General features: G+C 34.9%; 1 protein-coding gene across 1 annotated transcript in view; it reads left to right on the forward strand.

Moving 5' to 3' along the window:
• The window catches only part of si:ch211-250g4.3 (titin homolog), a 32,205-nt gene that overhangs the window by 346 nt on the left and 7,629 nt on the right, over positions 1-24,230 (forward strand). The window contains exons 2-4 of the mRNA XM_053489652.1: positions 254-334; positions 997-1,245; positions 1,872-23,722. Coding sequence (XP_053345627.1) covers positions 313-334; positions 997-1,245; positions 1,872-23,722 — 22,122 coding nt within the window. The 5' untranslated portion in view covers positions 254-312. The remainder of the gene's footprint in view (positions 1-253; positions 335-996; positions 1,246-1,871; positions 23,723-24,230) is intronic.

Below are 24,230 nucleotides of genomic sequence, written 5' to 3' on the forward strand. Positions count from 1 at the left end.
TTTTAATAAGAACCTACCCTTGTAGTATCATTCTGTAGCCCCTTAGTACTTATTTAATATATTATTAAATTCCTTGATTTGTATTAGAGTTAATATAAAAGCTTATACTTTCTTATTTCTTTTTTTTTTTTTTTACTTCTAATAAGTTTAAAAGCATTTAGAATTAAAAACTTCAGTCCAGACTGAGAAAAGTTGTCTTTGGAACATTTTTGTAATATTACATTTTTTGTAATAAAGACACTTCTCTGTATAGAAAACAAGACCTCGGGCATTACGTGGACACCTGTGCAACCAGGAGCCTTGTATCAAGCCATGGCGGAATCCAGAGACTATGGTACTGTCTAAGGTTATACATAGCTTGCAATCTGTCTAACTGTGGTTCCAATTACTGTATATAAAACACAACACAAATCATTATTAATTAGTTCTTTATGTGAATAAATTGTTTTAGTGTTTAAGCACAAAGGTGATTTCAGCTATGGTTGTCAATATTATGATGTTATTGGTGTATGATGATGGTACTGTAGGTCCGTCAATTTACCCTTACTGCTACTATAAAAATGAATGAGTGAGTAAATGAATAAAGATCCACTTCTTTAAGTTACAGTGACATACACTGTTTAAACCAGATAAACCATATTAATCCTGTCTATTAGTAATTTGTAAAATTTGTTGAAGTATTGAAAAGTCAGTTTATAATATATTTGTGAAATTAATGCCAAGCTTAAGACCCATTAGAAAAGTCAAAAATAGTTTAGATGTTTCCATCTTAGCTACCATTGCATAAGAAGCTACAGTGTATACTGTAAAATGTTTTGCGTTTTGCAAAATTTTTAATTAACTTTTCATTGTTTCCATTTTTTTGCATTTCGCCTTTATTAGTGTATTGAAGTTGTGTCACTCTGAAAATCCCAGCCCTTTTGCATTATAGTATTTGAAAAAAAAAAAAGAAATCTTTAAAATATCCATATTTCAACTGAATTTACTGCCTTATAGTTGGAGACTTCTTCACTGAATTTAAGCATGAAATCATTGTACGAGCAAGACAAGTCAGTGACATCACAGAGGCGGTCATCTCCCAAAGTTTGATTCATGACAGGGCAGTTTATCAAATCCAGGCTGCTCCTACTGAGCAAGAGGTGATGAGGCTTCTCTTTGAGGCCCTTGAAAGAGAACCTTCTCAACATAGAGTATCCTTCCACCTGATACTTAGAATGACGGAACCTGAGCTTATTCATGAGCTAGGTAAGGTTTAAAAAGTTAATAATGCCTTTACCATTTTAATTTTTTCTCAGTACAGTGGTACCTCAGCATATGAATGCTGCGCCTTAAGAATTTTAAAAAACATCTATCTTGCACTTACTGTAGGTTTTATGTTAGAAATTAGGTGAAGTTAGGCACACATCCAGGAGTTGTTTAAATCTTTTTTTTTATCATTGGAAAGCCAAGCGAAGCAAGTTTACATGCTTTTTGCTTTTTATTTTTGCATTTTGTGCAAGAAGCAAGAACAATAGCAATAATAAAAGGAAAACACTTTATGTTATGTTTTTGAAGCAACTAGTGCCAGGAGGTTTTAATGTCTATTTATTTCATCTTTTACTTCATTTACATTCTAAATTTTTTTGATTGTCATATACAAAATATGATTATCGTGTTAAATTGGTCATATTGGTAATATTTTTGTGTGGCTGAAACCTATTATCTGCATTTGCATTATTTCCTGTGGGAAAATGTGTTTAGCAGTATAAAATTTCACCTTAAGAACTTGCCCCCAGAATGGATTCAATTTGTATGTCGAGGTACCACTGTAATTTCTAAATTATCTAAATGTAGACCACAGCTTTTATTAAGTCGGAATCCTACCTCAATAGAATGGAGACAACGAAACAGCAAGTATACTCAGACTGAGGATCTATTTTATGGTGAGAAAAAGGATGAAAGCCAAGAGTGGAAGAGTGGACCCAAGGCTGACTCACAAACAATGGAAGATTCATCAACAAGAAGAAAACTAGAGATAATGGAGCAGGAGCTAAAATGTGAGAAGAACATGCTTGAGCACATCAGAGCTGACCTGCAAAGAGAAAAGAAAATTCTAGAAGACAAGCATCTTGAAATTGTCAGAGATAGACGGAATTGTGAAAATGCACAAGCTGAGCTTCAGAAAGCAAAACAAGAATTTGAGAAGAGCAGGGAAAGTCAGATGTTTTATAGAAAGAGGGAAAAGTTGAATGATAACATTGAGATGCTGAGGGAAGAAATAAAGCAAATGCAAGTCATGAAAAGTAAGTTATTGAGACAAAAGGAGGATGTAGAGGCCAAACTAGAGAAGGCAAGAAAGGAAATGCATGAACTTGAACAGCTGAAGATAGACCTACAGAGACAGAATGAGGAAACTGACAACAAAATCAGACAGACAAAGAGCAGTATGGATGAAGTTGAACAGATGAAGGCTGAAATACTAAAACAAAAAGAGGATATAGAGCTCAAAATGCAACTTTTGAAAACTGAAGCAGAAAAGGTGCAAAAAGTCAAGGAAGAAATACAACAACAACGAAATGAATTAGAAGAAAGGATGCAGTGGGCAAAACGTGAAATGGAAGAGATGGAACTTATAAAAAAAGAAATGGATAGGAAGAGACAAGATCTTGATCAAAAGATGAAGCAGACCACCAGGAGAAAGAGTGAAATAGACAAAATGAGAGTGGAAATACAGAAAGAAAAAATTGAAATGGAACGCAATAGGGATGAATTACAAAAAGCAAGAGAGGAATTTCAGTGTATGGTTGAGAACAACAGTGAACACCCAGAAGATAAAGATGGGATAAATGCCAAGATTGTTAATCTCATTTATCAAATTGAAAAAACCAGAAAATTGGTTTGGGAGGCCTCATTTTACATGGAAAATAGAATGACTGAAAGCCAGCTGGGGGCAGTAGAAGTAAAAAAGATGAAAGATGAAATGCAGAGACTTGTTGTAGAAATTGAACACATCAGAGAAATGCTACAATGGCTTAAAGCAGAAATGGAGCAAAGCAAAGAGATCATTAGGCAGGAGAAAGAAGAAGTAAGAATGCTAAAAATTGAAATTCAGCGAAGAAAACGAGACCTTGAAAAGAAAGAAGAAAAACTGATGAGAGAAAGAGATGAATTAGAAATAATGAGTGCCAAGATACAGCAACAAAAAATCGAACTGGCAAAACCTTTGGAAGAAATACACAAAATTAAAACTAGACAGGCAGGCAAAGATATTTATAAAAATGTGGACAAAACAGAGTATGTAAAAGAAAGGAAAGAAAAGGCAGTTGATGCATTTTCACAGACTGAACTGAATCAACAAAAACTAATGCCGGAGAACAATTTAAGGGAAATGACAGAGGACAGGCATGAACTTGAAATGATGAGAACAGAACTCGAAACTCACAAAAATGAAATAGAAAACAACAGGCTGGAGATAAAAAAGAAAAAAGAGGAGCTTGAGCAAATAATTAAGTACATAGATATGGAGAAACAAGACATTGAAAAAAATAGACTACTACTTGATAATATGAAAAATGAGCTAGGGATAATAAAGGCAAAATTGAATGCTGAACAAGAAGATATTACCTTTGAAAAACAAGAAATACAGAATGAAAGAAAAAGTTTTGAGCTGTCAAAGGCATCTATGCAAAGTGAAATTCAGGATGTAAAGAATGCTTTGGAAAAAGCCAGAATGGACATACGAAACCTAGATAAAATTAAGGGAGGATTAGAAAAAGAAAATGAATTATGTAGGATCATTGTTGATGACACAAATAAAGAAAAGGATGCCTTGGAGAGAAAGGTTGCTGAAATAGCAAAGCAAAAGGAAGACATTGAGGCTACCAAATTTCTACTTGCAAAAGAGAAAAATGATCTTGAAAATAACTGGTTGGAATTGAGGAAAGGAAAGGGGGAGTTGGAATTACAAATCAGAAGTCAAAAGGAAAAACTGGAAAGTGAAAAATTAAAAATGGAGGAACAGAAAAACTTACTGGAAAAAGAAATTAGTAAGATAAACCAACAAAAAGATGAATCAGAAAAAGAAAAGGAAAATATACTGAAAAATAAGGAAAAAATTGAAGCTCTTAAAGAGCAAATATTAAAAGAGAGGGCTGAAATTGAGGAAATCAAAAACAAGATGATAAATGACAAAATGACTCTTGATCAAAAACAGAATGAAATACAACAACAAAAGGAAATTCTGGAGGACAATTTGAATAAAATATTTGAAGATAGCCAAAATCTGGATAAGATGAAATTGGAATTTGAAAAGATAAAAGAAATTGAGATTGTCAGGGAGAAGATGAAGCAGGAAAGAAAGCAGCTTGATCAGTTGATGAATTCCATTCAAAAGGAAAAAATGGATATTGAAAAGAACACATCTCTTAACAACAAATTGAAAAATGAGGTACAAGAAATGAAGGCAAATTTTAATGCTGAACAAGAACTTATCACCATCGAAAAACAAAAGATAGAGAATGAGAGAAAAATATTTCAGTTATCAGAGGCATCTATGCAGAAAGAAATAGGAGACACAAAGAATGCTTTGGAAAAGGCCAAAGTAAGCATTCAAGATCTTGAGAAAAAACTAGAACAAGAAAAAGAAAAATACAGAATTCACACTGAAGGAATAAATCTAAATCCTCCTGATGAAGCTGAGAATAATGAAGATATGGAAACTGAGCTGAGGAGACAATTTAAAATTGCCAAGACTACGAGTGAGACTAGTAAAATTGAAGAGATTAAGGCTGACATACTAAGGCAAAAGAATGATGTTGAAAATAAAATGTGTCATGTGAGAACAGAAATGGAAAAGGTGCAACAGGTCAAAGATGAAATTCATCAACTTAGAAATGATCTGGATGAAAGATTGCAAAAAGTAAAACGAGAGACAGGAGAAATGGAACTTTTGAAAACAGAGATTGAAAGGAAGAAGAAAGATCTTGATCAAAGGATGAAGCAAATAACAAGGAAAAAAGACGAGTTAGACCGAATAAGGGTTGAAATCCAGGAAGAAAAAGAAAAAATGGAATGCAAAAGGGTAGAAATTGAGAATAAGAGATATCAGATAGAATGTCTTAAATATGGAATACAAAGAACAAAAGAGGAATTGGAGAATTGTGTGAAAGGTGTCACTTTAGACAGGGAGGAAAGAGGAGAGATTATATCTCTTACTGACCTAACTGGACAAACTAGGGATGGTGTATGGAACACCAAGACTCACTTTGAGAACAGAATGGCAGACAGCCAACTACTAGCAGGGGAGGATAATTTGATGAATACTGAAATGAATAGACTTGTTATAGAACTTGAACACATCAGAGAGATGTTGCAAGAACTTTCATTCAAAATAGGGCAAAGCAAGGAGGTCCTAAGGAGAGAGAAAGAAGAGGTAAACATGCTAAAAAAAGAGATACAAAGAAGACAAAGAGACCTTGAAAACAAAGCAGAAAAGAACATGAGAGAACGGGGTGACTTAGAACTGATGAGTGCCAAATTGAAGCAACAAAAGGAAGAATTGGAGGAAACACTGAAAGAAATACGAAAATATAAAGCAAGGACGACATGGCAAGATGAGCTAGGATTGTGGAATAAAACAGAGTTTTCAAAACAGGAAAAAAGCAGGAAACTTGATGAACGTCTTATTCAGGAAAGAGGGTCTAAACTGGATCAACAAAAACAAATTCAAAAGCCCAATTTGGGGGAAATAATGGACGAGAGGAGTAAACTTGATAAGATGAGAATGGAACTTGAAACTCAAATACAACAACTAGCAAATGATAAGGAAGCTATGCAACAGAAAAGACAGGAAATTGATCAACTGATAAACAACATAAACATTGAGAAAAAGGACATTGAAAAGAACAGACTTATGAATGATAATTGTAGAAATGAACTTACAGAAATAAAGGTAAAACTGAATGCTGAACAAGAAGTTATCACTCTTAAAAAGCAAAAGATAGAAAATGAAAAAAACAGATTCCAGTTATCAAAGACATCTATGCAGAGGGAAATTGAGAACATGAAGTCTGCTTTGGAAAAGAGCAGAATAAACATTCAAGATCTTGAGAAAAAACTAGAACAAGAAAAAGAGAAATGCAGAATTCACACTAAAGAAATAAATCAGAAAAACAAGGACCTGGGATTGATGGTTATAGCAACATCAGAACAAAATACAGAAGCTGAGAAAAATAAAGATATGGGAACTGAGTTGGGGAGACAGAATAAGGCTATTCAAACCAAACCAGGGAATGCAACGGAGGAAATGTATGAACTTGAACAGCTGAAAATAGAACTGCAAAAAAAGAATGATGAAATTGAGAATAAAATTGTTGAGACTAAGAGTGAGACCAGTAAAATGGAAAAGATGAATGCTGAGATACTAAGGCAAAAAGGAGATGTTGAAGAAAAAGTATGTTTTGTAAGAAAAGAAATGGAAAAGGTTAAACAAGTCAAGGAGGAAATTCAAAAACAAAGATATGAACTGGAAGAAAAGATGAACAAAGAAAAACGTGAGCTGGAAGAAATGGAAGTTTTGAAAAAAGAGATGGAAAGGAACAAGAAAGATCAGGACCAAAGGTTAAAGCAAATAACAAGGAAACAAGACGAGTTGGACAGAATAAGAATGGAAATCCAGGGAGAAAAAGAAGAAATTGAATGCAAAAGGGTAGAAATTGAAAAAAAGAGATATGAAGTAGAATGCCTTAAATCCGAAATACAAAGAACAAAAGAGCAATTAGAGAATAGTGTTGAATGTGCCACTTCAAACAGTGATGAAAAAGAAGAGATAAGGATTGAGATTTCCAGGCTTATTGACATGATTAAACAAACTAGAGAAAGTTTATGGAACACCAAGAGTCACTTTGAGAATAGATTGGCAGACAGCCAACTAATAGCAGAAGAGGGAAATTTGATGAATGCTGAAATGAACAGACTTGTTATAGAAACTGAACACATCAGAGAGATGTTGCAACAACTTAAATATGAAATGGGGAAAAGCAAGGAAGTTCTAAGGAGAGAAAAAGAAGAGGTAAAAACACTAAAAAAAGAAATCCACAAAAGAAAAAGAGATCTTGAAAACAAAGCAGAAAAGAACATGAGAGAACAGGGTGACTTAGAAGTGATGAGTGCCAAAATAAAGCAACAAAAGGAAGAATTAGAGAAAACACTGAAAAAGATGCAGAAAAATGAAGCAAGGAGGAAGACAAGGCAAGATGAGCTAAGATCACAGGATGAAAGAGAGTGTGTTAAAGATGTAGAAGGCAGGGAAACTGATAGACTGCTAATTCAGCAAGGAGAGACTGAACAGAATGAAGTAAACCCGAATAGAGAAGAGAATTTAAAGGAAGTGCTGAAAAAGAAGAGTAAACTTGGAAAGATGAAAAACAAACTTAAAACTAAAAGAAAACAAACAGAAAATGAAGGGAAAGAAATAAAACAGAAGAGAAAACCAAACGAAAAAGAAGAAAGCGAAGTATTGGCAATGGAATACCAGAGAAACAAACAAAAAGAATTGATTAGATTCAACCAAGAAAAAGAAGAGATAGAAAAAGAAAAAGAAGACATACAGAAGAAATGGAAAGAACTTGAGACACTGAAACAGCAACTATTCAAAGAAAGGCAGGAAATTGAGGAAATAAGGAACAATATGTTAACAGAGAAACTGTTATTTAAACAAAGGGAGTCAGAAACCAGTCAACAAAAGCTAACTCTGGAGGACACCACAGAAGGAATAAAGGATGAGAGAACAAATCTTGATAAAATGAAAGTGAAATGTGAACAAAAGATAAAAGAAATGGACACTGTAGGGGAGAAGATGAAGCAAGAGACATATGTACTTGACCCATTTATGGCAGGTATTAAAATGCAGAGGGAAGTTCTTGAAGAACATAGCTCTATAAATAAAAAAATAAAAAATGATCTAGAAGAAGTGAAGGTGAAACTGAATGTGGAACAGGAAGCTATCGCTCCTGAAAAGCAAGAGATACAGAAAGAGAAAGACAAGTTGGACCAATCAAAGGCATCCATGCAGAGCGAAAAGCAGGAAATAAAAAATGCTTTGGAAAAAGCAATGATAGACGGAGAAAATCTGGATGAAATTAAAAGAGGAGTAGCAGAGGAAAAAGAAAAGTATAGAAATGAGGGTAAAGAGACATCCAAACAAAAGGATGCCTTGGAGAAGACTGCTGCGGAAATTGAAATGCAAAAGAAAGAAATTAATTCCAAAACTGTCCTTCTTAAAAACAACTGGAAGGAATTGCAGGAACGAGAGTGTGAGTTGCAACTGCAAATCAAAAACCATAAAGAAAAAGAAGAAAGAGAAATATTATTAATTGAGGAACAGAGACATACTCTGGAAAAAGAATTGATTAGAATCAACCAAGAAAAAGAAGAGACAAAAAAAGAAAAGGAAGACATACAGAGAAAATGGAAAGAACTTGAGACCCTGAAACAGCAACTATTTAAAGAGAGAGATGAACTGGAGGAACTTAAAAACAAGATGTTAAAAGAAAAACTGTTACTTGAGCAAAAGAACACAGAAATCAATAAACAAGAGGAAATTCTGGAAGACAATGCAAAGGAATTAAAAATGGAGAGAACACATCTGGACAAAACGAAACTGGAATTTGATAAGAAAATACAAGACATGGAAAATACATTCGGTGAGAGGATGAAGCAAGAGAGAGATGAACTTGATCTATTCATGGAGGATATTAAGATGCAGAAGCAACTTCTTGAAAAGCAAAGGTCTATAAACAGCAGTTTGAAAAATGAGCTAGAAGAAATGAAGTCGAATCTGAATGTGGAAAAGGAAGCTATCGCTATTGAAAAGCAAGAGATCCAGAAAGAGAAGGCAAGATTGGATCAAGCAAAGGCATCCATGCAGAGCGAAATGCAGAAAATCAAAAATGCTTTGGAAAAAGCCACGACAGAAAGAGAAGACCTTGATAAAATTGAGAGAAGATTAGCAGAGGAAAAAGAACAGTCTAGAATTATGGTTGAGGAGACAATCAAACAAAAGGATGCCTTGGAGAAGATCTCAGCTGAAATTGAAATACAAAAGAAAGACATTGACGCCAACAAAGAACTTCTTGAAAAGAACTGGACGGAATTGCAGAAACGTGAGAATGAGTTGCAAATGAAAAAAGAAGAAGAAAAAGAAGAACGAGAAATATTACCAACAGAGGAACAGAGAAATACACTGGAAAAAGAATTGATTAGAATCAACCAAGAAAAGGAAGACACTGAAAAAGAAAGGGAAGACTTACAGAAGCAATGGAAAGAACTTGAGACACTGAAACAGCAATTATTCAAAGAAAGAGATGAACTGGAGGATTTAAAAAACAAGATGTTAAAAGAGAAACTGTTACTTGAGCAAAAGGAGACAGAAACCAATAAACAAAAGCAAGTTCTGGAAAACAATGCGAAAGAATTACAAATAGAGAGAACACATCTGGACAAAATGAAACTGGAATTCGAACAGAAGATACAAGACATGGAAAACACGGTCAGGGAGAAGGTGAAGCAAGAGAGAGAGGAACTTGATCTAATCATTGAGGATATTTACACGCAGAAGCAACTTCTTGAAAAGCAAAGGTCTTTTAACAACAATTTGAAAAATGAGCTAGAAGAAATGAAGGCAAAAATGAATTTGGAACAGGAAGCTATCAATCTTGAAAAGCAAGAGATACAGCAAGAGAAAGAAGAGGTGGACCAATCAAAGGCATCCATGCAGAGCAAAATGCAGGAACTAGAGATTGCTATAGAAAAAGCGATGATAGACAGAGAAAATCTGGATGAAATTGAGAGAAGATTAGCAGAGGAAAAAGAAAAATGTAAAATTATGGTTGAGGAGACAACCAAACAAAAGGATGCCGCGGAGAAGATGGCTGCTGAAATTGAAATGGAAAAGAAAAACGCTGAGTCCAAAACTGTCCTTTATGAAAAGAACTTGAAGAAGTTGCAGGAACGAGAGAGCGAGTTGCAAGTGCAAATCAAGAAACATAAAGAAAAAGAACAAAGAGAAATATTATCAATGGAGGAACAGAGAAAGACACTGGAAAAAGAATTGATTAGAATCAACCAAGAAAAAGAAGACAGAGAAAAAGAAAAGAAAGATGTACAGAAGAAATTGGAAGAACTTGAGACACTAAAACAGCAACTATTCAAAGAGAGGAAGGAAATGGAGGAAATAAGGAACAAGATGTTAACAGAGAAACTGTTACTTGAGCAAAAGGAGACAGAAACCAATAAACAAAAGCAAGTTCTGGAAGACAATGCAAAAGAAATAATGAAGGACAGAATAAATCTTGACATGATGAAACTGGAATTTGAACAGCAGATTCAAGAAAGGGAAAACACAGTCAGAGAGAAGATGAAGCAAGAGAGAGATGAACTTGATTTATTCATGAAGGATATTATCATGCAGAAGCAAGTTCTTGAAAAGCAAAGGACTATAAACAGCAGTTTGAAAAATGAGCTAGAAGAAATGAAGTCAAATCTGAATGTGGAAAAGGAAGCTATCACTCTTGAAAAGCAAGAGATCCAGAAAGAGAAAGAAAGGTTGGACCAATCAAAGGCATCCATGCAGAGCGAAATGCAGGAAATAAAAAATGCTTTGGAACAAGCCACGACAGAAAGAGAACATCTGGATAAAATTGAAAGAAGTTTGGCAGAGGAAAAGGAAGAGTGTAGAATTATGGTTGAGGAGACAACCAAACAAAAGGATGCCTTGGAGAAGATATCAGCTGAAATTGAAATACAAAAGAAAGACATTGACGCCAACAAAGAACTTCTTGAAAAAAACTGGATGGAATTGCAGAAACGTGAGGATAAGTTGCAAATGAAAAAACAAGAAGAAAAAGAAGAAAGAGAAATATTACCAACAGAGGAACAGAGAAATACACTGGAAAAAGAATTGATTAGAATCAACCAAGAAAAGGAAGACACTGAAAAAGAAAGGGAAGACTTACAGAAGCAATGGAAAGAACTTGAGACACTGAAACAGCAATTATTCAAAGAAAGAGATGAACTGGAGGATTTAAAAAACAAGATGTTAAAAGAGAAACTGTTACTTGAGCAAAAGGAGACAGAAACCAATAAACATAAGCAAGTTCTGGAAAACAATGTAAAAGAATTACAAATAGAGAGAACACATCTGGACAAAATGAAACTGGAATTCGAACAGAAGATACAAGACATGGAAAACACGGTCAGGGAGAAGATGAAGCAAGAGAGAGAGGAACTTGATCTAATCATTGAGGATATTTACATGCAGAAGCAACTTCTTGAAAAGCAAAGGTCTTTTAACAACAATTTGAAAAATGAGCTAGAAGAAATGAAGGCAAAAATGAATTTGGAACAGGAAGCTATCAATCTTGAAAAGCAAGAGATACAGCAAGAGAAAGAAGAGGTGGACCAATTAAAGGCATCCATGCAGAGCAAAATGCAGGAACTAGAGATTGCTATAGAAAAAGCGATGATAGACAGAGAAAATCTGGATGAAATTGAGAGAAGATTAGCAGAGGAAAAAGAAAAATGTAAAATTATGGTTGAGGAGACAACCAAACAAAAGGATGCCTCGGAGAAGATGGCTGCTGAAATTGAAATGCAAAAGAAAAACGCTGAGTCCAAAACTGTCCTTTATGAAAAGAACTTGAAGAAGTTGCAGGAACGAGAGAGCGAGTTGCAAGTGCAAATCAAGAAACATAAAGTAAAAGAACAAAGAGAAATATTATCAATGGAGGAACAGAGAAAGACACTGGAAAAAGAATTGATTAGAATCAACCAAGAAAAAGAAGACAGAGAAAAAGAAAATAAAGACGTACAGAAGAAATTGGAAGAACTTGAGACACTAAAACAGCAACTATTCAAAGAGAGAAAGGAAATGGAGGAAATAAGGAACAAGATGTTAACAGAGAGACTGTTACTTGAGCAAAAGGAGACAGAAACCAATAAACAAAAGCAAGTTCTGAAAGACAATGCGAAAGAATTAAAAATGGAAAGAACACATCTGGACAAAATGAAACTGGAATTTGAACAGAAGATACAAGAAATGGAAAACACGGTCAGGCAGAAGATGAAGCAAGAGAGAGATGAACTTGATCTATTTATGGAGGATATTAACATGCAGAAGCAACTTCTTGAAAAGCAAAAGTCTATAAACAGCAGTTTGAAAAATGAGCTAGAAGAAATGAAGTCAAATCTGAATGTGGAAAAGGAAGCTATCGCTATTGAAAAGCAAGAGATCCAGAAAGAGAAGGCAAGATCGGACCAAGCAAAGGCATCCATGCAGAGCGAAATGCAGAAAATAAAAAATGCTTTGGAACAAGCCACGACAGAAAGAGAACACCTTGATAAAATTAAGAGAAGATTAGCAGAGGAAAAAGAACAGTCTAGAATTATGGTTGAGGAGACAACCAAACAAAAGGATGCCTTGGAGAAGATCTCAGCTGAAATTGAAATACAAAAGAAAGACATTGACGCCAACAAAGAACTTCTTGAAAAGAACTGGACGGAATTGCAGAAACGTGAGAATGAGTTGCAAATGAAAAAACAAGAAGAAAAAGAAGAACGAGAAATATTACCAACAGAGGAACAGAGAAATACACTGGAAAAAGAATTGATTAGAATCAACCAAGAAAAGAAAGAGACTGAAAAAGAAAGGGAAGACTTACAGAAGCAATGGAAAGAACTTGAGACACTGAAACAGCAATTATTCAAAGAAAGAGATGAACTGGAGGATTTAAAAAACAAGATGTTAAAAGAGAAACTGTTACTTGAGCAAAAGGAGACAGAAACCAATAAACAAAAGCAAGTTCTGGAAAACAATGCGAAAGAATTACAAATAGAGAGAACACATCTGGACAAAATGAAACTGGAATTCGAACAGAAGATACAAGACATGGAAAACACGGTCAGGGAGAAGAAGAAGCAAGAGAGAGAGGAACTTGATCTAATCATTAAGGATATTTACATGCAGAAGCAACTTCTTGAAAAGCAAAGGTCTTTTAACAACAATTTGAAAAATGAGCTAGAAGAAATGAAGGCAAAAATGAATTTGGAACAGGAAGCTATCAATCTTGAAAAGCAAGAGATACAGCAAGAGAAAGAAGAGGTGGACCAATCAAAGGCATCCATGCAGAGCAAAATGCAGGAACTAGAGATTGCTATAGAAAAAGCGATGATAGACAGAGACAATCTGGATGAAATTGAGAGAAGATTAGCAGAGGAAAAAGAAAAATGTAAAATTATGGTTGAGGAGACAACCAAACAAAAGGATGCCTCGGAGAAGATGGCTGCTGAAATTGAAATGCAAAAGAAAAACGCTGAGTCCAAAACTGTCCTTTTTGAAAAGAACTTGAAGAAGTTGCAGGAACGAGAGAGCGAGTTGCAAGTGCAAATCAAGAAACATAAAGTAAAAGAACAAAGAGAAATATTATCAATGGAGGAACAGAGAAAGACACTGGAAAAAGAATTGATTAGAATCAACCAAGAAAAAGAAGACAGAGAAAAGGAAAAGAAAGACGTACAGAAGAAATTGGAAGAACTTGAGACACTAAAACAGCAACTATTCAAAGAGAGGAAGGAAATGGAGGAAATAAGGAACAAGATGTTAACAGAGAAACTGTTACTTGAGCAAAAGGAGACAGAAACCAATAAACAAAAGCAAGTTCTGGAAGACAATGCGAAAGAAATAATGAAGGAGAGAATAAATCTTGACAAGATGAAACTGGAATTTGAACAGCAGATACAAGACATGGAAAACACGGTCAGGAAGAAGATGAAGCAAGAGAGAGATGAACTTGATTTATTCATGAAGGATATTATCATGCAGAAGAAAGTTCTTGAAAAGCAAAGGTCTATAAACAAAAATATGGAATTTGAGCTAGAAGAAAGGAAGGCAAAATTAAATGTGGAACTGGAAGCTATAAATCTTGAAAAGCAAGAGATACAGAAAGAGAAAGAAGAGGTGGACCAATCAAAGGCATCCATGCAGAGCAAAATGCAGGAACTAGAGAATGCTTTGGAAAAAGCCATGATAGATAGAGAAAATCTGGATAAAATTGAAAGAAGAGTAGCAGAGGAAAAAGAAAAGTATATAAATATGGTTGAGGAGACAACCAGACAAAAAGATGCCTTGGAGAAGATGGCTGCTGAAATTAAAATGGAAAAGAAAAATGCTGAGTCCAAAACCGTTCTTCTGGAAAAGAACTTGAAGGAATTGCAGGAACGAGAGTGTGAGTTGCAAGTGCAAATCCAGAAACATAAAGAAAAAGAACAAAAAGACAATTTGGCAATGGAGGAACAGAGAAATATAATGGAAAAAGAATTGATTAGAATCAACCAAGAAAAAGGAGACAGAGAAAAAGAAAAGAAAGACTTACAGAAGAAATTGGAAGAACTTGAGACACTGAAACAGCAACTATTCAAAGAGAGGAAGGAAATGGAGGAAATAAGGAACAAGATGTTAACAGAGAAACTGTTACTTGAGCAAAAGGAGACAGAAACCAAAAAACAAAAGCAAGTTCTGGAAGACAATGCGAAAGAAATAATGAAGGAGAGAATAAATCTTGACACGATGAAACTGGAATTTGAACAGCAAATACAAGAAAGGGAAAACATAGTCAGAGAGAAGATGAAGCAAGAGAGAGATGAACTTGATTTATTCATGAAGGATATTATTATGCAGAAGAAAGTTCTTGAAAAGCAAAGGTCTATAAACAAAAATATGGAATATGAGCTAGAAGAAAGGAAGGCAAAATTAAATGTGGAACTGGAAGCTATAAATCTTGAAACGGAAGAGATCCAGAAGGAGAAAGAAGAGGTGGACCAATCAAAGGCATCCATGCAGAGCAAAATGCAGGAAATAAAAAATGCTTCGGAAAAAGCCATGATAGATAGAGAAAATCTGGATGAAATTAAAAGAAGAGTAGCAGAGGAAAAAGAAAAGTATATAAATATGGTTGAGGAGACAACCAGACAAAAAGATGCCTTGGAGAAGATGGCTGCTGAAATTAAAATGGAAAAGAAAAATGCTGAGTCCAAAACCGTTCTTCTGGAGAAGAACTTGAAGGAATTGCAGAAACGAGAGTGTGAGTTGCAAGTGCAAATCCAGAAACATAAAGAAAAAGAACAAAAAGACAATTTGGCAATGGAGGAACAGAGAAATATAATGGAAAAAGAATTGATTAGAATCAACCAAGAAAAAGGAGACAGAGAAAAAGAAAAGAAAGACTTACAGAAGAAATTGGAAGAACTTGAGACACTGAAACAGCAACTATTCAAAGAGAGGAAGGAAATGGAGGAAATAAGGAACAAGATGTTAACAGAGAAACTGTTACTTGAGCAAAAGGAGACAGAAACCAAAAAACAAAAGCAAGTTCTGGAAGACAATGCGAAAGAAATAATGAAGGAGAGAATAAATCTTGACACGATGAAACTGGAATTTGAACAGCAGATACAAGAAAGGGAAAACATAGTCAGAGAGAAGATGAAGCAAGAGAGAGATGAACTTGATTTATTCATGAAGGATATTATCATGCAGAAGAAAGTTCTTGAAAAGCAAAGGTCTATAAACAAAAATATGGAATATGAGCTAGAAGAAAGGAAGGCAAAATTAAATGTGGAACTGGAAGCTATAAATCTTGAAAAGGAAGAGATCCAGAAGGAGAAAGAAGAGGTGGACCAATCAAAGGCATCCATGCAGAGCAAAATGCAGGAAATAAAAAATGCTTCGGAAAAAGCCATGATAGATAGAGAAAATCTGGATGAAATTAAAAGAAGAGTAGCAGAGGAAAAAGAAAAGTATATAAATATGGTTGAGGAGACAACCAGACAAAAAGATGCCTTGGAGAAGATGGCTGCTGAAATTAAAATGGAAAAGAAAAATGCTGAGTCCAAAACCGTTCTTCTGGAGAAGAACTTGAAGGAATTGCAGAAACGAGAGTGTGAGTTGCAAGTGCAAATCCAGAAACATAAAGAAAAAGAACAAAAAGACAATTTGGCAATGGAGGAACAGAGAAATATAATGGAAAAAGAATTGATTAGAATCAACCAAGAAAAAGGAGACAGAGAAAAAGAAAAGAAAGACTTACAGAAGAAATTGGAAGAACTTGAGACACTGAAACAGCAACTATTCAAAGAGAGGAAGGAAATGGAGGAAATAAGGAACAAGATGTTAACAGAGAAACTGTTACTTGAGCAAAAGGAGACAGAAACCAAAAAACAAAAGCAAGTTCTGGAAGACAATGCGAAAGAAATAATGAAGGAGAGAATAAATCTTGACACGATGAAACTGGAATTTGAACAGCAGATACAAGAAAGGGAAAACATAGTCAGAGAGAAGATGAAGCAAGAGAGAGATGAACTTGATTTATTCATGAAGGATATTATCATGCAGAAGAAAGTTCTTGAAAAGCAAAGGTCTATAAACAAAAATATGGAATATGAGCTAGAAGAAAGGAAGGCAAAATTAAATGTGGAACTGGAAGCTATAAATCTTGAAAAGGAAGAGATCCAGAAAGAGAAAGAAGAGGTGGACCAATCAAAGGCATCCATGCAGAGCAAAATGCAGGAAATAAAAAATGCTTCGGAAAAAGCCATGATAGATAGAGAAAATCTGGATGAAATTAAAAGAAGAGTAGCAGAGGAAAAAGAAAAGTATATAAATGTGGTTGAGGAGACAACCAGACAAAAAGATGCCTTGGAGAAGATGGCTGCTGAAATTAAAATGGAAAAGAAAAATGCTGAGTCCAAAACCGTTCTTCTGGAAAAGAACTTGAAGGAATTGCAGAAACGAGAGTGTGAGTTGCAAGTGCAAATCCAGAAACATAAAGAAAAAGAACAAAAAGACAATTTGGCAATAGAGGAACAGAGAAATATAATGGAAAAAGAATTGATTAGAATCAACCAAGAAAAAGAAGACAGAGAAAAAGAAAAGAAAGACTTACAGAAGAAACTGGAAGAACTTGAGACACTGAAACAGCAACTATTCAAAGAGAGGAAGGAAATGGAGGAAATAAGGAACAAGATGTTAACAGAGAAACTGTTACTTGAGCAAAAGGAGACAGAAACCAAAAAACAAAAGCAAGTTCTGGAAGACAATGCGAAAGAAATAATGAAGGAGAGAATAAATCTTGACAAGATGAAACTGGAATTTGAACAGCAGATACAAGAAAGGGAAAACATAGTCAGAGAGAAGATGAAGCAAGAGAGAGATGAACTTGATTTATTCATGAAGGATATTATCATGCAGAAGAAAGTTCTTGAAAAGCAAAGGTCTATAAACAAAAATATGGAATATGAGCTAGAAGAAAGGAAGGCAAAATTAAATGTGGAACTGGAAGCTATAAATCTTAAAAAGGAAGAGATCCAGAAAGAGAAAGAAGAGGTGGACCAATTAAAGGCATCCATGCAGAGCAAAATGCAGGAAATAAAAAATGCTTCGGAAAAAGCCATGATAGATAGAGAAAATCTGGATGAAATTAAAAGAAGAGTAGCAGAGGAAAAAGAAAAGTATATAAATGTGGTTGAGGAGACAACCAGACAAAAAGATGCCTTGGAGAAGATGGCTGCTGAAATTAAAATGGAAAAGAAAAATGCTGAGTCCAAAACCATTTTTCTGGAAAAGAACTTGAAGGAATTGCAGGAACGAGAGTGTGAGTTGCAAGTGCAAATCCAGAAACATAAAGAAAAAGAACAAAGCGACAATTTGGCAATGGAGGAACAGAGAAATATAATGGAAAAAGAATTGATTAGAATCAACCAAGAAAAAGAAGACAGAGAAAAAGAAAAGAAAGACTTACAGAAGAAATTGGAAGAACTTGAGACACTGAAACAGCAACTATTTAAAGAGAGAAAGGAAATGGAGGAAATAAGGAACAAGATGTTAACAGAGAAACTGTTACTTGAGCAAAAGGAGACAGAAACCAATAAACAAAAGCAAGTTCTGGAAGACAATACGAAAGAAATAATGAAGGAGAGAATAAATCTTGAAAAGAACAAACTGGAATTTGATCAGCAGATACAAGGAAGGGAAAACATAGTCAGAGAGAAGATGAAGCAAGAGAGAGATGAACTTGATTTATTTATGAAGGATATAATCATGCAAAAGCAACTTCTTGAAAAGCAAAGGACTATAAACAAAAATATGGAATATGAGCTAGAAGAAAGAAAGGCAAAATTGAATTTGGAACTGGAAGCTATCGATCTTGAAAAGCAAGAGATCCAGAAAGAGAAAGAAAGGTTGGACCAAACAAAGGAATCCATGGAGAACGAAATGCAGGAAATGAAAAATGCCTTGGAAAACGCCATGATAGACAGAGAAAATCTGGATGAAATTAAGAGAAGAGTAGCAGAAGAAAAAGAAAAGTATAGAAATGTGGTTGAGGAGACAACCAAACAAAAGGATGCCTTGGAGAAGGTGGCTGCTGAAATTGAAATGCAAAAGAAAAACACTGAGTCCAAAACTGTCCTTCTTGAAAAGAACTTGAAGGAGTTGCAGGAACGAGAGATCAAGTTGCAAGTGCAAATCAAGAAACATAAAGAAAAAGAACAAAGAGAAATATTATCAATGGAGGCACAGAGAAAGACACTGGAAAAAGAATTGATTAGAATCAATCAAGAAAAAGAGAAAATTAAAAAAGAAAAGCAAGACCTAAATGATCAATGGAAAGAGCTTGAGACACTGAAACAGCAACTAATTAAAGAGAGAGATGAACTGGAGGAACTCAAAAACAAGATGTTAAAAGAGAAACTGTTACTTAAGCAAAACCAGACAGAAACCAATAAACAAAAGCAAGTTCTGGAAGACAATGCGGAAGAATTACAAATGGAGAGAACACATCTGACAAAAATGAAACTGGAATTTGAACAGAAGATACAAGAAAGGGAAAACGTGGTAAAGGAGAAGATGAAGCAAGAGAGAGATGAACTTGATCTATTCATGAAGGATATTAACATGCAGAAGCAGGTTCTTGAAGAACAAATGTCTTTTAACAACAATTTGAAAAATGAGCTAGAAGAAATAAAGGCAAATCTGAATGTGGAACAGAAAGCTATTGTTCTTGAAAAGCAAGAGATCCAGAAAGAGAAAGAAAGATTGGACCAATCAAAGGCATCCATACAGAGCGAAATGCAGGAAATAAAAAATGCTTTGGAGAAAGCCATGATAGACAGAGAAAATCTAGATGCAATTGAGAGAGGTTTAGCAGAGGAAAAAGAACAATGTAGAATTATGGTTGAGGAGACATCTGAACAAAAGGATGCCTTGAAGAAGATCTCCGCTGAAATTGAAATACAAAAGAAAGACATTGACGCCAACAAAGTACGTCTTGAAAAGAAGTGGATGGAACTGCAGGAACGTGAGGATGAGTTGCAAATAAAAAAACAAAAAGAAAAAGAAGATAGCAAAATATTACCAATAGAGGAACAGAGAAATACACTGGTAAAAGAAATGATTAGAATTAACCAAGAAAAAGAGAACATTAAAAAAGAAAAGCAAGACTTACAGGATCAATGGAAAGAACTTGAGACACTAAAACAGCAACTATTCAAAGAGAGAGATGAACTGGAGGAACTCAAAAACAAGATGTTGAAAGAGAAACTGTTACTTGAGCAAAAGGAGACAGAAACCAATAAACAAAAGCAAGTTCTAGAAGACAATGGGAAGGAGTTAATAATGGAGAAAGCACATCTGGACAAGATGAAACTGGAATTTGATCAGCAGATACAAGAAATGGAAAACACGGTCAGGGAGAAGATGAAGCAAGAGAGAGATGAACTTGATCTTTTCATGAAGGATATTAACATGCAGAAGCAGGTTCTTGAAGAGCAAAGGTCTTTTAACAACAATTTGAAAAATGAGCTAGAAGAAATAAAGGCAAATCTGAATGTGGAACAGAAAGCTATTGTTCTTGAAAAGCAAGAGATCCAGAAAGAGAAAGAAAGATTGGACCAAACAAAGGAATCCATGGAGAACGAAATGCAGGAAATGAAAAATGCCTTGGAAAACGCCATGATAGACAGAGAAAATCTGGATGAAATTAAGAGAAGAGAAGCAGAAGAAAAAGAAAAGTATAGAAATGTGGTTGAGGAGACAACCAAACAAAAGGATGCCTTGGAGAAGGTGGCTGCTGAAATTGAAATGCAAAAGAAAAACACTGAGTCCCAAACTGTCCTTCTTGAAAAGAATTTGAAGGAGTTGCAGGAACGAAAGAGCAAGTTGCAAGTGCAAATCAAGAAACATAAAGAAAAAGTACAAAGAGAAATATTATCAATGGAGGAACAGAGAGAGACACTTAAAAAAGAATTGATTAGAATCAACCAAGAAAATGAAGACAGAGAAAAAGAAAAGCAAGACATACAAAAGAAATGGGAAGAACTTGAAACACTGAAACAGCAACTATTCAAAGAGAGGGATGAACTGGAGGAACTCAAAAACAAGATGTTAAAAGAGAAACTGTTACTTAAGCAAAAGGAGACAGAAACCAATAAACAAAAGCAAGTTCTGGAAGACAATGCGGAAGAATTACAAATGGAGAGAACACATCTGACAAAAATGAAACTGGAATTTGAACAGAAGATACAAGAAAGGGAAAACGTGGTAAAGGAGAAGATGAAACAAGAGAGAGATGAACTTGATCTATTCATGAAGGATATTAGCATGCAGAAGCAGGTTCTTGAAGAACAAATGTCTTTTAACAACAATTTGAAAAATGAGCTAGAAGAAATAAAGGCAAATCTGAATGTGGAACAGAAAGCTATTGTTCTTGAAAAGCAAGAGATCCAGAAAGAGAAAGAAAGATTGGACCAATCAAAGGCATCCATACAGAGCGAAATGCAGGAAATAAAAAATGCTTTGGAGAAAGCCATGATAGACAGAGAAAATCTAGATGCAATTGAGAGAGGTTTAGCAGAGGAAAAAGAACAATGTAGAATTATGGTTGAGGAGACATCTGAACAAAAGGATGCCTTGAAGAAGATCTCCGCTGAAATTGAAATACAAAAGAAAGACACTGAGTCCAAAACTGTCCTTCTTGAAAAGAACTTGAAGGAGTTGCAGGAACGAGAGAGCAAGTTGCAAGTGCAAATCCAGAAACATAAAGAAAAAGTACAAGGAGAAATATTATCAATGGAGGAACAGAGAGAGACACTTAAAAAAGAATTGATTAGAATCAACCAAGAAAATGAAGACAGAGAAAAAGAAAAGCAAGACATACAGAAGAAATGGGAAGAACTTGAAACACTGAAACAGCAACTATTCAAACAGAGAGATGAACTGGAGGAACTCAAAAACAAGATGTTAAAAGAGAAACTGTTACTTAAGCAAAAGCAGACAGAAACCAATAAACAAAAGCAAGTTCTGGAAGACAATGCGGAAGAATTACAAATGGAGAGAACACATCTGACAAAAATGAAACTGGAATTTGAACAGAAGATACAAGAAAGGGAAAACGTGGTAAAGGAGAAGATAAAGCAAGAGAGAGATGAACTTGATCTATTCATGAAGGATATTAACATGCAGAAGCAGGTTCTTGAAGAACAAATGTCTTTTAACAACAATTTGAAAAATGAGCTAAAAGAAATAAAGGCAAATCTGAATGTGGAACAGAAAGCTATTGTTCTTGAAAAGCAAGAGATCCAGAAAGAGAAAGAAAGATTGGACCAATCAAAGGCATCCATACAGAGCGAAATGCAGGAAATAAAAAATGCTTTGCAGAAAGCCATGATAGACAGAGAAAATCTAGATGCAATTGAGAGAGGTTTAGCAGAGGAAAAAGAACAATGTAGAATTTTGGTTGAGGAGACATCTGAACAAAAGGATGCCTTGAAGAAGATCTCCGCTGAAATTGAAATACAAAAGAAAGACATTGACGCCAACAAAGTACGTCTTGAAAAGAAGTGGATGGAACTGCAGGAACGTGAGGATGAGTTGCAAATAAAAAAACAAAAAGAAAAAGAAGATAGCAAAATATTACCAATAGAGGAACAGAGAAATACACTGGTAAAAGAAATGATTAGAATTAACCAAGAAAAAGAGAACATTAAAAAAGAAAAGCAAGACTTACAGGATCAATGGAAAGAACTTGAGACACTAAAACAGCAACTATTCAAAGAGAGAGATGAACTGGAGGAACTCAAAAACAAGATGTTGAAAGAGAAACTGTTACTTGAGCAAAAGGAGACAGAAACCAATAAACAAAAGCAAGTTCTAGAAGACAATGGGAAGGAGTTAATAATGGAGAAAGCACATCTGGACAAGATGAAACTGGAATTTGATCAGCAGATACAAGAAATGGAAAACACGGTCAGGGAGAAGATGAAGCAAGAGAGAGATGAACTTGATCTTTTCATGAAGGATATTAACATGCAGAAGCAGGTTCTTGAAGAGCAAAGGTCTTTTAACAACAATTTGAAAAATGAGCTAGAAGAAATAAAGGCAAATCTGAATGTGGAACAGAAAGCTATTGTTCTTGAAAAGCAAGAGATCCAGAAAGAGAAAGAAAGATTGGACCAAACAAAGGAATCCATGGAGAACGAAATGCAGGAAATGAAAAATGCCTTGGAAAACGCCATGATAGACAGAGAAAATCTGGATGAAATTAAGAGAAGAGTAGCAGAAGAAAAAGAAAAGTATAGAAATGTGGTTGAGGAGACAACCAAACAAAAGGATGCCTTGGAGAAGGTGGCTGCTGAAATTGAAATGCAAAAGAAAAACACTGAATCCAAAACTGTCCTTCTTGAAAAGAACTTGAAGGAGTTGCAGGAACGAGAGATCAAGTTGCAAGTGCAAAGCAAGAAACATAAAGAAAAAGAACAAAGAGAAATATTATCAATGGAGGCACAGAGAAAGACACTGGAAAAAGAATTGATTAGAATCAATCAAGAAAAAGAGAACATTAAAAAAGAAAAGCAAGACCTAAATGATCAATGGAAAGAGCTTGAGACACTGAAACAGCAACTATTCAAAGAGAGAGATGAACTGGAGGAACTCAAAAACAAGATGTTAAAAGAGAAACTGTTACTTAAGCAAAAGGAGACAGAAACCAATAAACAAAAGCAAGTTCTGGAAGACAATGCGGAAGAATTACAAATGGAGAGAACACATCTGACAAAAATGGAACTGGAATTTGAACAGAAGATACAAGAAAGGGAAAACGTGGTAAAGGAGAAGATGAAGCAAGAGAGAGATGAACTTGATCTATTCATGAAGGATATTAACATGCAGAAGCAGGTTCTTGAAGAACAAATGTCTTTTAACAACAATTTGAAAAATGAGCTAGAAGAAATAAAGGCAAATCTGAATGTGGAACAGAAAGCTATTGTTCTTGAAAAGCAAGAGATCCAGAAAGAGAAAGAAAGATTGGACCAATCAAAGGCATCCATACAGAGCGAAATGCAGGAAATGAAAAATGCTTTGCAGAAAGCCATGATAGACAGAGAAAATCTAGATGCAATTGAGAAAGGTTTAGCAGAGGAAAAAGAACAATGTAGAATTTTGGTTGAGGAGACATCTGAACAAAAGGATGCCTTGAAGAAGATCTCCGCTGAAATTGAAATACAAAAGAAAGACATTGACGCCAACAAAGTACGTCTTGAAAAGAAGTGGATGGAACTGCAGGAACGTGAGGATGAGTTGCAAATAAAAAAAGAAAAAGAAGAAAGCAAAATATTACCAATAGAGGAACAGAGAAATACACTGGTAAAAGAAATGATTAGAATTAATCAAGAAAAAGAGAACATTAAAAAAGAAAAGCAAGACTTACAGGATCAATGGAAAGAACTTGAGACACTAAAACAGCAACTATTCAAAGAGAGAGATGAACTGGAGGAACTCAAAAACAAGATGTTGAAAGAGAAACTGTTACTTGAGCAAAAGGAGACAGAAACCAATAAACAAAAGCAAGTTCTAGAAGACAATGGGAAGGAGTTAATAATGGAGAAAGCACATCTGGACAAGATGAAACTGGAATTTGATCAGCAGATACAAGAAATGGAAAACACGGTCAGGGAGAAGATGAAGCAAGAGAGAGATGAACTTGATCTTTTCATGAAGGATATTAACATGCAGAAGCAGGTTCTTGAAGAGCAAAGGTCTTTTAACAACAATTTGAAAAATGAGCTAGAAGAAATAAAGGCAAATCTGAATGTGGAACAGAAAGCTATTGTTCTTGAAAAGCAAGAGATCCAGAAAGAGAAAGAAAGGTTGG

This window comes from Clarias gariepinus, chromosome 28, assembly GCF_024256425.1.
Source record: "Clarias gariepinus isolate MV-2021 ecotype Netherlands chromosome 28, CGAR_prim_01v2, whole genome shotgun sequence".
Taxonomy (NCBI): Eukaryota; Metazoa; Chordata; class Actinopteri; order Siluriformes; family Clariidae; genus Clarias; species Clarias gariepinus.